General features: G+C 35.9%; 2 protein-coding genes across 5 annotated transcripts in view; one reads left to right on the top strand and one right to left on the bottom strand.

The window, feature by feature from the left end:
* LOC113103988 (voltage-dependent calcium channel subunit alpha-2/delta-2) overlaps positions 1 to 11292 on the top strand; it is a 259966-nt gene extending 248674 nt beyond the window's left edge. For all 3 annotated transcript variants that reach the window (XM_026266026.1, XM_026266024.1, XM_026266025.1), the window contains 15 exons: positions 295 to 392; positions 1140 to 1230; positions 1356 to 1418; positions 1519 to 1622; positions 2302 to 2403; positions 2803 to 2897; positions 3279 to 3326; positions 3487 to 3558; positions 3645 to 3797; positions 4883 to 4935; positions 5054 to 5109; positions 5201 to 5324; positions 5402 to 5511; positions 6054 to 6136; positions 6394 to 11292. In XM_026266026.1, coding sequence (XP_026121811.1) covers positions 295 to 392; positions 1140 to 1230; positions 1356 to 1418; positions 1519 to 1622; positions 2302 to 2403; positions 2803 to 2897; positions 3279 to 3326; positions 3487 to 3558; positions 3645 to 3797; positions 4883 to 4935; positions 5054 to 5109; positions 5201 to 5324; positions 5402 to 5511; positions 6054 to 6136; positions 6394 to 6501 — 1360 coding nt within the window. In that variant the 3' untranslated portion in view covers positions 6502 to 11292. The remainder of the gene's footprint in view (positions 1 to 294; positions 393 to 1139; positions 1231 to 1355; positions 1419 to 1518; positions 1623 to 2301; positions 2404 to 2802; positions 2898 to 3278; positions 3327 to 3486; positions 3559 to 3644; positions 3798 to 4882; positions 4936 to 5053; positions 5110 to 5200; positions 5325 to 5401; positions 5512 to 6053; positions 6137 to 6393) is intronic.
* Positions 11081 to 13821, bottom strand: abhd14b (abhydrolase domain containing 14B). Of its 2 annotated transcripts, none has more exons than XM_026266031.1 (4): positions 13705 to 13821; positions 13345 to 13586; positions 12290 to 12531; positions 11081 to 12188 (listed from the first exon to the last, which is right to left on the bottom strand). In XM_026266031.1, exons 2-4 carry the CDS (start codon positions 13556 to 13558, stop codon positions 12009 to 12011), a joined length of 636 nt encoding a protein of 211 aa, XP_026121816.1. In that variant the 5' UTR covers positions 13559 to 13586; positions 13705 to 13821; the 3' UTR covers positions 11081 to 12008. The 2 variants fall into 2 exon arrangements, with proteins under 2 accessions (XP_026121816.1, XP_026121821.1); XM_026266036.1 differs by having other exon boundaries at positions 13713 to 13817.
* Between the last annotated feature and the right edge of the window lie 1357 nt (positions 13822 to 15178).

Genomic DNA, 15178 nt, shown 5'->3' with positions numbered 1-15178 from the left:
TTAGACCAAATGCACTGCAGTGTTACTCTGTTAGATTGGTTTTGTTTTAAGGATGTTTTGGTATTTTTAATGGAAAACCAGACAAAGATACTGGTTAAGAATCATTTATGCACTGCTGTTATGTTTTATGTATGTAATTGTGATGTTTTGTGTGTTTAAGATGTTTACATGAATGTGAAATATTGGTCAATGCAGCTGTCTGTTAAGGGCTAACTGTCTATAATTGAACTGTTTATGAAATTCATCTTTATCCGAGAGAGTTTTCCAGTGTGGAATGATGTGTGTTTTCCTCAGGGAATACTGCAAAGACCTGGAGCTGTCCAACAACAACACAGAGTTCCTGCTCAACTTCATCGCTCTGATGGAGAAGGTCACGCCGGACTCCAAACAATGTGAGGCGCTCAGATCTTGTGGGAATTTTTCAATGACTTTGTTCCTTATTAAAGTACTTTCTGAAAGTAATTTTCAGTTGAGTGTTATCCAAATGTCACATGTTCCTGCTAAAAAGAACATCTTAAACCAGGTCTGAACAGGTCTGTGGGTTTTAGCAAGAACTCTCAGCTGTAAGACCAGCTGAGACAACTTTGAAGCATCAATAAAGCACTTCTTTTTTAAATGTAACTTTTATTTGAATTTCAGTTAGTTTTCATAATTTTCTTTTTCTTTTTTTTTTGTAAAAATAAATAAAATTAATAATTAAAATATTAATGAAATTAAACAAGCTAAATTTAAAATGCATTAAAAAACAAATTTGATACATCATTATACTGTAGAAGATGAATATAAATAGTTTTAAATACTTTTGTCATTTTTATTACGTTTAGTTTTTTTATTACTTTGTATTTCATTTTAATTTGAGTCATTTTGTTATTTCAACTTATTTCAGTTAGTTTCCAATGTAACATTTCCAATTTCCTAATTTAGAAGCTTTACATTTCATATTAAATTTTTATATTCTGTATTCTATACTTCTATACTTATTTTGACTTTATTTCATTCACCACATATCTACAACAATATCAACACTGACTGTAATGCACATCTTGATTCTCTCTCTTTAACAATTCTTGAAATCGAAACCACCTTGTCTGAAGATATCAGCTCATATGTCATAATATTATCATCATTATTCCACACAGGTGACAATTTCTTGCTGCACAATCTGATCTTGGACACAGGCATCATTAAAGAGCTGGTAGATAAAGTTTGGAAGAACAAGGACCTCAACACGTACGTTCATATTCAGGATGAAGCACTGAAATTCCTCAGATGCATTAGTAGCCTGACACGTTTATGAGGCATTAACCTAGAGCTAGTGGTTAATGTGAAAGAGTATGTGTGTTGTGATGCTGTAGGTACGGCTTTATGGCGGTCTTTGCAGCCACAGATGGAGGCGTCACTCGAGTTTTCCCTAATAAGTGAGTCTCGTTCTTTCTCCTCTATTTGTCACTGTGTTGTTTCAAATTCAAATAGCTGCAAAGGTGTGTGTGTGTGTGTGTGCGTGTGTTTGTACATCAGGGCCTCTGAGACCTGGGAGGAAGATCCAGAGCCATTTATTGCTAGTTATTACCGTCGCAGTCTGGACAACAAAGGCTACATGTTCAGAGCGCCCTATCGCACCGGTGAGAGAAACACACCGCACATGACTGCACACTCTATACCCTCATACAATCATCTCAAGTCTCATTGAAATAATATAGTCAATTTGATGAAAAAAAAAAAAAAATTAAATGTAATTATAATTATATACATTTATACAGTACATAATATACTGTGTGTGTGTGTGTGTATATATATATATATATATATATATATATATATATATATATTTATATAATGTATACACACAGTTGTGTTCATAAGTTTACATACCCATGCAGAATATGTAAATATATGAACAATTTTAACAAAATAAGAGCACTCACGAAAATTGCATGTTATTTTTTATTTAATAACATTAATTTATTTAATAACATAATTGTATTTGTTTATTTAGTACTGTCCTGAATAAGTTATTTCACATAACAGATGTTTATTTAAAAAAATAACTGAATTTATTCAAGAAAAAGAATAATTGAATAAATAAAAATGAACTTGTTCAAAAGTTTACATACCCTTGAATCTTAATACTTTGCGTAATATAATTAATTAACAGAATACAGTACTCTTCCATTGTTTGATTAATTTACCAAACTCAGATCATCTAATTACTACAGTTATTACAGTATCGTTTATATAATATTCATTTCATGGTTAAATAGTTTTCAAGAGCTGCTTTTTTTTTTTTTTTTTGGTGTCCAGCCAATGATGAATCCATACTGAATCCAGAGAACGACACCATCGGCATTCTGGTTAGCACTGCAGTGGACGTGACCATAGGAAGCAGAAACCTGAAACCTGCAGGTGAAATGCAACTTCACGTACACTGTATGTGACTCAGAGAGATAGGGTCCACATAGAGGCCTTTTGAATCAGACAAATGGCATGTTTACCACGTTAGCATATTACAATGAATTCTGAAGGATCATGTGACACTGGAGATCGGAGTAAATCAGCTTTGCATCACAGACATAAATTATATTTTGAAGTATTTTGAAAGAAAAACTATTTTAAATTGTAATAATATTTCACAATTCTGTATTTTTGATCAAATGAATGCAGCCCTGATGAGCGTACGAAATATTTTCTATGTAAAGCTGTAAAACAGCTGTAAAAGATAGGTGGAAACTGGTGAAATGGTAAAGACCATAAAGGTTTTAAGGTTTCTCGTTCTCATTCTGTTTCTGTCTTGCATTCCCTCAGTTCTGGGTGTGAAGCTTGATCTTGAGGCATGGACAGACAAATTCAAGATCCTGGCGAGCAACCACACTAACAGCAACCGGCAGAGCTCTCAAACAGTAAAATACACACACACACACACACACACACACACACACGTTTGTTATTGTGAAAAGTGGGTTCATCCCATAGGCGTAATGGTTTTTATACTGTACAAACTGTTTATTCTATAGCCCTAACCCTCACAGGAAACTTTGTGCATTTTTACTTTCTCAAAAAAACTCATTCTGTATGATTTATAAGCGTTTAGAAAAATGGAGACATGGGTTATATCCTCATAAGTCACCCTCTCCTTCTAATACATGTGTCATACCCATGTCATTATACAGAGTTGTGTCCTGATATGTCACAAAAACAAGAGCACACACACACACACACACTTTTTTCTATATGTATGCCTATACACAAGCTGCTCTAATACTGTTGTTTCTGTCTGACAGTGTGGACCCACCAGTGGCTGTGAAATGGACTGTGAAGCCAACAGTGATGTAAGAGACTCTTAATGCACTCAGATCAGTCAATACTGGGATCTATAGCACACATCCCCATCCCTCTTTTCAGAGTTTGTAACCGATTGATCTAGTGATTTTCCATTAAAATGACTGATTAATGATGTGTTTACTTAAAGCCATCCGTCTCTCTTCGCAGGACTTGCTTTGCTATCTGATAGATGACGGCGGCTTCCTCGTCATGTCCAATCAGAAAGACTACTTGAATAAGGTCAGGACGTTTAACAGGGAAGTAACATGAAAACAGACGGTCTGTGCTGTTGTTTTCACTCTGTGCTCTTCCTCTTGGGTCTGTAGATCGGGATGTTCTTCGGTGAGGTCGATGCCACCCTCTTTTACGCCCTCTATAATAACTCCTTCTACAGACGCAAGCAGTCTTACGACTATCAGTCGGTGTGTGACCCGGTGCCCAGCAGCAACACAGGGGCCGCCCCGCGAGGAGTGTTTGTGGTACGAGTCATGCCTGTGCTTACATGCATCCTAATAATACCATCTGAATCTCAATCGGACACCATTAATAAATCTAAATCAAATCTGATTGAAAGGGCTGGTATAGATTTTAAACAATATGTGAAATCTGAAAATATTAGCTATGTAAACTTTGAACCCTGACTACTATTGTAATTGAATACACAAACACTTTTTGCACATGTGCACTTTTTAAGACCGAGTAAAGAAAATATAAGGAATTAATGAAAGGAAATGCAATACATCAATATGGAAATCTAAATGTCTTTACTTGCTAAATATTTGATAAAAAGCATATTTTGGATATCACTGATGTTTTGCTTGTAATGGTTATAACGCACACACAATTAATATTTGAATCATTGCATGTAAACAGTACATTCTGGATGAGCAATTAACTGAAGTAAAATAAGTTAGAATTACTCAGATTGAAATGCAAATAAAAAATTAAACTTAATAGAACTAAAAAAAATTCAAATGACAAAGTACATAATGAAATTAGCTAAAATTAATAATATTAATAACTTTTTTATAATAAAAGATAATACAAAATATTATTATAAAAGGGATTGTTTGGGTCCTAGTTTCTGATTGGCTGAGTCAGGTTCAAAGCTGTTGTAAATTACTCTACAAACATACACCTTTGTTTACTTCTGTGTGTTGCTCAGAAACCATTTTATTGCAACCACAACTGTTTCTGAGGAACTAGATTGTTTGGTGGAAGAATACTGTTTTTATTGTCATTTCACTTTATTTGCTCTTTTTTATTTTGTGAAACTTTAGTACGTATATGGAATAACTGTTTTACAAAAGTAATAAGCCCAGTGAAGCCGTGGTTTACAGTAAATGTATAACATCTAAGGGGGTTTTAGGCACTCTGTAATTCACCACGGCTTCTTGGGCTTTATTGCTTTAATGATTACTATAATAGTATATAAATAAAACTACAATCTCACTGACTGAATTAGATTGGAGGATGAATAAATGGATAGATGATGAATTGATGGATAAAGAGATGTTGATGGATGATGAACTGTGGCATGATCAAATGTCGTGTTTTTTCTCAGCCTACTATCGCCGATGTGTTAAATGTTGCCTGGTGGACGTCAGCAGCTGCCTGGTTAGTTTCTTTTACAGTCAATTATAATGACTGAGCTCAATGATGTAGTAGCTTGTAAACTAGTGTGTGTGTGTGTGTGTGTGTGTGTGTGTGTGTGTGTGTGTGTTGTCCTCTATAGGTCACTGCTGCAGCAGATGCTCTATGGGTTTGCCTATCAGAACTGGTTCATGACAGGTGTGTGACATTTACTTCGATTTTCAAAGGTCATGTAAATCTGTAAGCAAATCAATAAGAAGACTAATCTAACATGTGTGTGTAAATGTAGTTGAGGTGGATGCTGAAGGCCTGGAGTCTAGAGAGACCAGCTGTGTGACGGTACAGACACAGTTTTACTTCAGTAACATCAGTAGCTCCTACAACATACTGCAGGACTGTGACAACTGCTCCAGGTCAGACCCACGGCCAATATACATCACATATACACAGCTCAAAGTCTCGTATTAATGAGCATGTGTCTGTTTTACAGGTTAATTCATGCGAAGAGAATAAACAACACTAACCTGCTGTTTGTGGTGGCTGAAAAACTGTCCTGCGACTCCTGTGAAATAGAGAAACTGTCTCAGGTGGAGACAGAATGTATCCTTTGCCATAAACATGCATTTCGTGCATTGGTTTTAATTTGATGCAATGTATATTTTTGTCCAAACATTTGGCTATGAATGCGTTAAATTTATCAAAAATACAAAACGACTTAAATGCATACCTAATATAACTGTTTTCTATTGTAATATCTATACAAATATAATTGATTTATGTGATCAAAGCTGAATTTTTAGCATCATTACTGCAGTCTTCAGTGTCACATGATCTTCAGAAATCACTCTAATATACTGATTTGCTGCTCAAGCAACATTTATTTCTTTTTATCAGTGTTTAAAACAGTTGTGATGCTACCTATTTTTTGTATAAACTGTGATAAAAAAAAAAAAATTCAGGATGATGAATAGGAAGTCCAAAAGAACAGTGTTTATTTGGAATAGGAACATTCTGTAGCAGTATAAATGTCTTTACCATCATTTTCGATCAATGTGATGCCTTCTTCCTGAACAATAAGACATAAAAACTCACTAACCCCAAATTTGCTAAGAAGATGTTCCTTAACAGCCTCTGTTTCTCAGATAAAGAAACAAATACATGCGAGACAATAGCCACAGCTCGCTATAGAAAAGGAACCACCTCCTGTTTCGACTACAGTGTTTTAGTAAGTACACATGCACATTTCCACTTGTTTATTCAAAGAAATATTACAGAATATTTACAACTGAACGTCTATGGATGGCATAATGAGCTCTGTTAACTCCGCCCACAAGAATAACATCAGTAATGCATAACCAAGACATCTATTTTTGACTGAAGAATAATTAAACTTGAGAAAAAGTGCCTAAACATTATTCTGCATTTAAACCCATCAGAACATTGATAATGCATTAATAAACCGTTTCTCTGATTCTTTTCCAGGAGAACACATCAGACTGTGGGCGGGGTCACTCGTTCCGCCCCTCCCTCCTCACTTTACTCCTCCTCCAGCTCCTCCTCCTGTGTGTTGTGGCCCGCCCCTCTGTTTAACTCCATCCTGCTGTCCTCCTCTCCCTTCTTCTTGTCTCCTTAAGTTCTCCTTTGTCTCCCCGTTGCTCTAGTCATAGGTAATATAAAGGGACTTCCTCCTGCCCTTATATGGAAGCCCAGTCGTACTGCTTCTTCCACTTAGCTTCACAGGTTGTTGCTTAGTGACCGTTGCAGAACTTTGTTGTCTCCTGCCAATCAAGAGCATTTGTGGGAGGAGCTTAAAGTGTCTTTACGAAAACAGGAAGCTAGCGATGTGACGGCCTTCTTGGATCAATGAAGAAATGGTGGAAAATGACACGGACTGTTCCCTCCTGCCATTGTGGCAGAAAAGGGGTCGGGTTTCGTTTGACTCCACCACTAAAGGGGAAAGGTCATCATCATCCTCATCTTCATCCTGTAAGCCATGTCACGAGGCTACAGGACATTCTGACACCGTCTAGCTTCCAGTAACAAGAAAATAACCCAATAGGGCAAGACTTTAAGCGATTCTCAAAAAAATATCAATAACAACATGTGAGTATTAAAACCTTACCTCCATATATTAGGGTATTAAACGAGGAAGGAAGGACCATAGATGTTATTTATTCAATTATCTTTTGTTAATTTATGCACTATATCTACTTCTTGCCAAAATGAGACTTGTTGTGTGGTCTAATTTTTCTAGCCAAATTAGGAGGTAAGAAAACCACAGATAAAGAAAGTAGAGAAATTAAAGAGGTATCACACCATTGCTTCATCAGTCACAAGGGCTTCATAGATGTATTATTTCTATTTATATCACAACCCTGATCCGATTAGGTAAGGCTTTTAATTTGTGTTTATTATTTTTATCACAAGGTAAACTATATTGATGCCTCAGTAATATAATATTTGCAGCTAATATGTAATAGTAGCGTGTGTGCATTTTTAAAGGACTAGTTCACCTAAAAATGACAATTTTGTGTATTTTTAATTCATTTATTTATCCGAAACATTCGGTTAGTTTTACACCAAACGACAATTGTTTAAGATCAGGACAGAGTGACTATGATTTCCAGCTTAAAAAAAAATAAAAAAATCCATAAAAGTCCCAAAAAAGCAATCTGTATTAGGTTTTTCTAAAGTCATATGATAGTTCAGTGTAATGAGAACATCAAAACCTATTGTACAGCCTCGGAAGACTTGGAGTATCGCATATAAATCACTTTTATTTCTCCTCTTTTTTTTTCTTTTTGTTGGAGCATGAGGGGTCAATGTGTACTGTTATTGAATGGAACATCTTTAGGTGAACTGTTCCTTTAAATAAGATGAGATGTGATAATGAAGAGATTTTTGATGGATTGAAATGCAGTTTGAGTGTTTTTAGCGCTGATATCTGTTGCAGTCGCTGTAATTCTGTCCTGTACAGTTTTTCACAATCTCAGAATGTCAATCACATATTGCATCTGATCACATCACAACACATGCTGTGTGTTTGCACCATTATTTGCACTGATGGACTTGTCTGTGAATAGTAATAGTAACCATGATCCTAATCAATATGACTATTCATGTAGAAGAATTGTTTTTATTTTTCATATATACATAAGGGCCAAAACATATCTACTGTAGATGCGTAGGCTGGATAAAATGTTCAGTAATGTGTTGATGCAATCCAAGCATTTGAGTTTGAGTAGGTTTCAGGCCTCAGTATCTGTCATGACATTATATCTTATGTTAAAATGTTAATAATGCGATGAAACCCTTGTTTTGGGCCCTGCATCAACCTTCTTTTAGCTGTGCCTTGATGCACTGTTATATTGGACCGCTTCGCTATCAGTCAGTTCAGTGCAGTAAAAGTCTTTCATGGGCCTTAAAACTCACAGGTTGTGTTCGACATAGAATACTATCACACTGCATACTATATTCTTCATATTATTAAAAAAATACTTATTAATATTCTATAATGAAAATTTTTATGCTTTGTTCTGGTCACACCAACACACTTTTAACCATGTTTAGCCTCGGCCAATAAAAAAAAAAAAAGTTATTTTACCAAAGTTTGTTTAAAAAAAACCTGGTTGAAATATCAAGTCATGAGTGAAATGATTGATATTGCTTCCGGTCATTCTTCACTTTGGAAATGACAGTCAAGTTGAGTGCATTGCATTGTGGCATACTGTATTCAGTATTTCATGTAATGCATATTATGACAAATGTAGCTCCTCAAGTATTCTATAGATCTAGAAAACCTGCATACTATGTGTAATGAGCATACAGTATGGTTAGTATGCTAGTATGCTATTCTGAACGCCTCCAAACATCGTCACCTGACTGATATAAGGGAATTCAATTCATTTTTTATTTATTTAGAGTATTATTGAGGTGCAGTATTTGCCATAACCTTCAGCTTCATCCCTGCAATGAACACAGACTTGACGAGCACCATATGCATTTATTTTGTCAGCAAACGGAGCTAAATCTCAACCTCTCTGACTGATTCTCAGCTGCACGTGTGTCACCATCGGCTTCAGTGCTTCTTTTAAAAACAGCCCATCGGTCTTTGTAAAAGCTTCTCACTTTTGGCAAAGTAGGTGTTGGATTTGAACGGACTGCTCTTCATAACCTCAGTCCATCTCTGGCTTCCCAACAGAGACGGATCCGTACATAAATATAGGAATGGCTTTACTGCTGTAGTTTATTTGTCCGGTAAATAGAGCGAGAGTTTATTTGAGGTGTGCTGATGGTTGAGGAAGTGAATCTGTGTTTGCCGTTATGTGAAATAACTGTGAAAATAGATGATTTTATGAGAAGTATTGTCAGTTGTTGGTGTTGAAGGAATGATCTGTGTCAAACGAATGTTAAATATCTGTCTGTCTCGAGGCAAAATCTGTTAAAGCCTGTTTTAGTCGCCTGTGCAATTTTAAAAGACAGCACTTAACATGTTAAACATTCCCTCTGTCTGTCTGTTTAAAGAGTTAGTTCAACCCGAAATGGATCATTTATTCACCCTGTCGATCCAGACCTGTGTGACATTCATTCATCTGTAGGAAACAAATTTATGGAAAGGACATCTCCATTTATTTTATGGATGAAAGAAACTCATATGACATAGGGTGAGTAAATGAGAATTCAGCTTGGGAGAACTATTATTTATTTTCTGTCAGGATGTCATGTATTTTATACACACCTTATCTGAGAGGTGAAAATGCATGTGTGATGCTAGTGGACATGAATCTTTGTTTGTCATCCACCTTCAGAACTGATATATATGTTACGCTTCATTCAGTGGACTGTACATATCACTGATATTTAAACTTGAATGCAGTCCTCATCCTGACAATATCACATATGATTCCTGTTTATAACCCAGAATCCATCTACAGTATGAATATATATTTTCGACCCCACTGAGACACGGAAATGGAAAAACACAATTTCTGAAATATAAGTGCAAGGTCATATGTGGTACTGTAATAAGACCACAAAAAAAGTTTTAAACAGACTGTTTAAGCTTCAGTATTATCAGCGAATTATAAGGGGATATTTCACCCAAAAATAAAAGTATTAAAAAGAAAAAAATCATTTACTCACCCTCAAGTTTTTCCAAACCCAGTAATAGACAAAATATAAGTGTTTTCATATAAACCATAAAAAATATAGCAACCAGGGGCTTTCCAGCTCTTAAAAGGACATAAATGCTCAATTAAAATACCATAAAGCTTGTCCATATGTCACTGAGAAGAATTAATGTTATCGGTTTTATAAAAAATGGTTTGTAATCACATGAGAATGAGTAAATGATGACATAATCTTAATTTCTGGATGAGCTATCCCTCTAACTCACAACTTTAATGTTGAAACATGTTAAATGGCTAATGCGTACCTCTTTCTTTACCTGATTATGGAAACAATCTGCAATTGTATTTCATATCAGGGTAAAGAGCGCTTCGCAACGTGGAAATATGCCTTGTTCTTGATTCTGGTGAGTTGTTTTAATACTTTGCAACACGTTTTTTTTTTTAATTATTCTTGTATTTTATTTTGGGGGAAAAGTGTGTAATTGTCTTAAAACTGGAACACTGTCGATGTACAGGGGCACTGAACTGCCCTAATTATGGAAAAACACTTTGGCAAGACATTGCGATTAAATGATCATGAATGTGTCGGGCTTGTGTCACAATTCCAAGTACACTGTGGAACAAAAGTCCTTGTTTTTAAGTGGTCTGAAAGATTTGCTTTTGCCAACAAAAAAAAGAGAAAAAAAAACAGTATTCAAAAAGAAAAGCTAAAAGAGGAAGCAGCTTGTGCAAGGGGAGGGGCCTGATGTATAACCTGCCCACTGGGAGGAGTCATTAGCTCAGACCCTCCCCTAGCCCCTCCCCCTACAAAGCAACATCATTGTAGGCGTGTTTCCATCAGCGAGACGTGTGTATGTGATTAAGTAGTCTTTAGTCTGGTGCTCCGTGACAAATGTGTACAAAAAAATATATATATTAAAAAAATAAGTACAAAGGAGAAAATGATTTTAACATGAGTGAGGTTTTAAAATGTATTAACAATAAAAAAAAAGGTACCAGTACTGCTAATAATACTCATGAGTTGAGGTCTGAAATCATGGTGAGCTTTTTCTTTCATTCGTTTATTGGATTGTGTGTTGGGGGCTCAGTGCCTCGTCTCTGGGTCCATGTTGCTCCATTTTTTTTTTTTTTTGTACAGACAACAAAAAAAGACAAGGGAAAATTTGTAACATATTGTGTCTGTGACTCCTTGTAAAATATTTTCAAATTGTTTATTACAGAGAATCAGTTATTAAATAATGTTCATATTTTTCACTTCAGTGCATTGTGTAGTGGTTATTTTTCTGATGCAATCAACAACTTACAGAGACTTATTAGAGATGCGTAAACACGTGAATGTGATTGAAGTCACTGGTCCCTATTTTAACATGTATAGCATCATAATACTCTTTTATACAATTAAAACATTCTTAAAAGTATATTTAATTATTCACTTTTAAGTTGCAGTTTCTATTAATCTCTTTTAAAAACACAAAATTACTATGATAAAGTTAAATAGTAAAAAAGTTTGGGGAAAAATACACTATATTGTCAAAGGCATATTAAAAGGCGACATATCACAAACTTGCATCCATTTCTGAATTAAAAAAGAAAATTCAAGAGTTACTCTTATTTACTTTTATGCATGATTTTTGTTAATGACTGTGAAAAATGATTCCTTGCACACAATTTTGAAAAAAGGCTCCATTGATAAGAAACACCAATTTTTCAGTCTTATCGGTTCCCAATGGATAACATCAAGTCCCATCCTGTTCTTTTCTCATTGACTATCCTCTTTAACTCAGAAAACAGCAAACTTGTGTCAACTTTAGGTCTTGAAAATGAAAAACATTGCAACTAATAACACAAAAAAGCCAATTAATGCAGACTTACATAGATAAAAGATAGTGTTTTTTTTTTTACATAATCAGATAAGTATGAAATTAAACATACTTCATATGTTTTAAACGATTAGGGTTTTTAACATGATCACAACGACTGTAGGAAGTCCAGGACCGCTTTATGCCAGGTCTCTGGATCATCAAGATAACAAGGATGCCCCGCCCCCTTCATTACCACCACTTTGTGATTGGGCAGATTCTTCAGATTGCTTAGCGACGCTTCCCCGAGCTGAGTGTCCTGGTCTCCATAAACTATAAGAGCTGGAGTCTGTACAGGTGCACAAGCATGAACATCACTCATTTGAGCACATTTGATATTAGATGGATGTGTGTTTGTGTTTGTTCTGTGACGGATCACTCCGGTCTCACCTGCACGCTGCTGTACTGCTCTGCTGTGAACTTCTCTGTGCAGATGGGAGCCACAGGGATGTAGGCCTTGACCAGCTCGGAGTGCTGGAAGAGGAAGGGCAGCGAGTACATGCCGCTGAGAGACGGACTGATGACCACCACAGGGCCGGTCTGCAGAGCCTCACACACCTGTCTGAGGAACACACCTGGAGCCGGCTGACCCACTGGAGCCGGGGCCGGAGCCGTCTTAGACTGACCCAAACCTGAGGACATGAACCAGACGCTTTAACTTAAGTTAAGAGCTTAAGCATTGTGCCAATTATAATTATTTATAATGGGTAAATGTAATTCTAATAAATCTAAACTCAATCTGTTATTTTACCATATTAACAATATGAATGAATAAAATAGTAATATATTAAAATAAAGTATTATGGTATTACAACAGGTTTTGACTTGGTAAATTTATGGTAAAATATATAGATTTTTTTTTACATATGGAATAATACACTCGTTTTTTATAAACTATATTTATATAGTTTTAAATATAATATTGTACATATTAAAGGCTATTAAATGTCATCATAATTATTTATAATTAAATATAATACTACAATAAAGTAGGCTAAAAGTTCCATATAACAATGCAATCAACATAAAATAATAGTGATTTATTAAAATATAGTTTCCACGGCTATGGACCATTTTCCTCGCATATCTATTTTTATTATATACATTTAATGCTTTAGAGCACTTAAAAGTGTGCATAATAAAGATTAATACATTTGATCTTATTTATAAAAGTTCAATGTAATCATAATGATTTAAACTAAATTGAATAAATAACAATATAAAAGAAAAATATAAAACATTTTAAAATGACTAAAAGTACCATGGTATTATTTTTGACATCATTCAAAAGAGTTTGGCTATATTCCATGCATGGTCTATGCTATGTAAATACCGTGGCACATAATTATGGTAATTTTTTTAAGTACCATATGTTTCTATCTAACTCTGTAGACTCTGTAGCATGGTATGAGCTCAGTGTTAGGGTTAGTGTCTCTGAAGCACACCTGGCAGGTCGATGGCCACAGCTCGGTAACCTGCGGCAGCTAAGCTCTCCAGAGTCCCGATCTTCAGCCAGTTTTCCGACGAGAACCGGATCCCGTGCAGCAGCAGCACGCAGAGTCTGGCCCCGCTCGACGGAAGCGCCTGTCGGTAGAACAGCGGCTGATCTCCGCAGATCTCCAGCAGAACCGAGTCTTCAGACACCTCAACCGAAGACATGATGATGATACACACGAGAGCGAAACCTCTGGAGAAACAGGAGCAAAGTTCAAAAGCAAAAAAAAATAACGTGCGCGTTGATAAGTTGCTAAAGTTCGAATATAAAGTATTCCACCAAGTTATTTTGTTAAAGTTTAATAATTTACCTACGAACCAGAGTATGACAGTAAAATATTTTTGTTCCAGAGTAAACAGTTGAAGAGGTTTGAGTCCCGGAAGATTGTGTCAGTGTTACCAGAGACACACTGCCCTCTAGCGGCTCTGACAACAATTACACCCGCCGTCACTGCCCCGCCCCCGAGTCCCCTAGTGCATTTAACCATATATTTTATGCTAATTATTCATTCACAATTAATGTATTCTCGATTAACTGAGTTGCAAGCAGCTTTTAGCCTATTTTTTTATTATTTTTATTATTTAAAATATTTTCGGGTTTTAATTACATTAAATTGTTCATATGTAGCTTTCCCATTTGTATGGAGACTGAAGTGTAAAACGGTTTTTAGATAGCTAGGCTAGGCCTAGTACTTGTGGTGAGAATCGGTTTTTGATCACCTCTGAATGGAGCGATTCCGTCGCAATTAATGCGCTTAGGGCTCATTTACACATGTATACGTGTGGTTTAGTCTTATATAGGCCTAATTGTGATCAGATCACCCTCATATCAGGCGTAAATGGGTCATTGTGTCAAACAGCTCTCTTATAATTGTGAACGAATCATTCTAGTTCACTGTAGTCAGGCATGTACTGGCCATCGGGACTACCGGGAGATTCCCGGTGGGCCGCGGTCTGGTTGGGCCGGTGCGTTATGTATTTTGTTTTTAAATCATTATTTATCGCAAATATATTCGTAAGTATATTTTTGTACAGTCCAATTCCGGCCTTAAGTGTCTCTTTCATGAAGCTGCAAGATGCTTTTTTTTTTTTTTACGTTAGTCACAATAATTTATTTAAAACATTACAAAAAGCAGTATAAAGAACAGATAAAACGACGCGTGCGCATGATGCTGATGCGAGCTGCGAGACGTGACGTGTTCACTGCTCATTGGCCAATCAGAATCAAGTTATAGCCTTGAAAAGCGGCCCATTACAACTGCGACGAAATTCAATATGTTAAATAATAAAATATCTAGGCGTAAATGAGGGGCCGAAGGTTGAGAGAGAGAAAACGACAAGCACTTGAGGCAGATGCCACCAAATGTGTCAAGATAAATAAATTATTTGCTGGAAGGCAAAAGACTTAAGTGAAGACGTCAGCAGGGCGGACTTGACTGCTGAGGTGAGACAGAAATGTAATGATACACGGAGGCTACTGCATTGTTTTGTTTCAAAAAGTTAGGATATTCTAGCTGTAATATGCCACCACTCACTGATCTATATAAATTGCATTTAAAATTCTCAGCTCTCAAGTTCTGTCTATTTTATTACAAAATTCAGACAATACCGTTTTGGCGTCAGAGAATGTGTCGTGACAGATCGCTTTAGCGCCTCAGTTCAAGTAAACCGATCATCTGTTACTTTCTGTTTAAAGATACAGTACACCTTACAGAAATTTATATATGCCTCAGAAATAATATCGATCAATTATCAGTCAAAACAGCAGGAGAACAATTATTTCAC

This window comes from Carassius auratus, chromosome 6, assembly GCF_003368295.1.
Source record: "Carassius auratus strain Wakin chromosome 6, ASM336829v1, whole genome shotgun sequence".
Taxonomy (NCBI): domain Eukaryota; kingdom Metazoa; phylum Chordata; class Actinopteri; order Cypriniformes; family Cyprinidae; genus Carassius; species Carassius auratus.
Note: the sequence above shows the minus strand (reverse complement) of the source record. Positions and strands in the feature narration are given on the sequence as shown.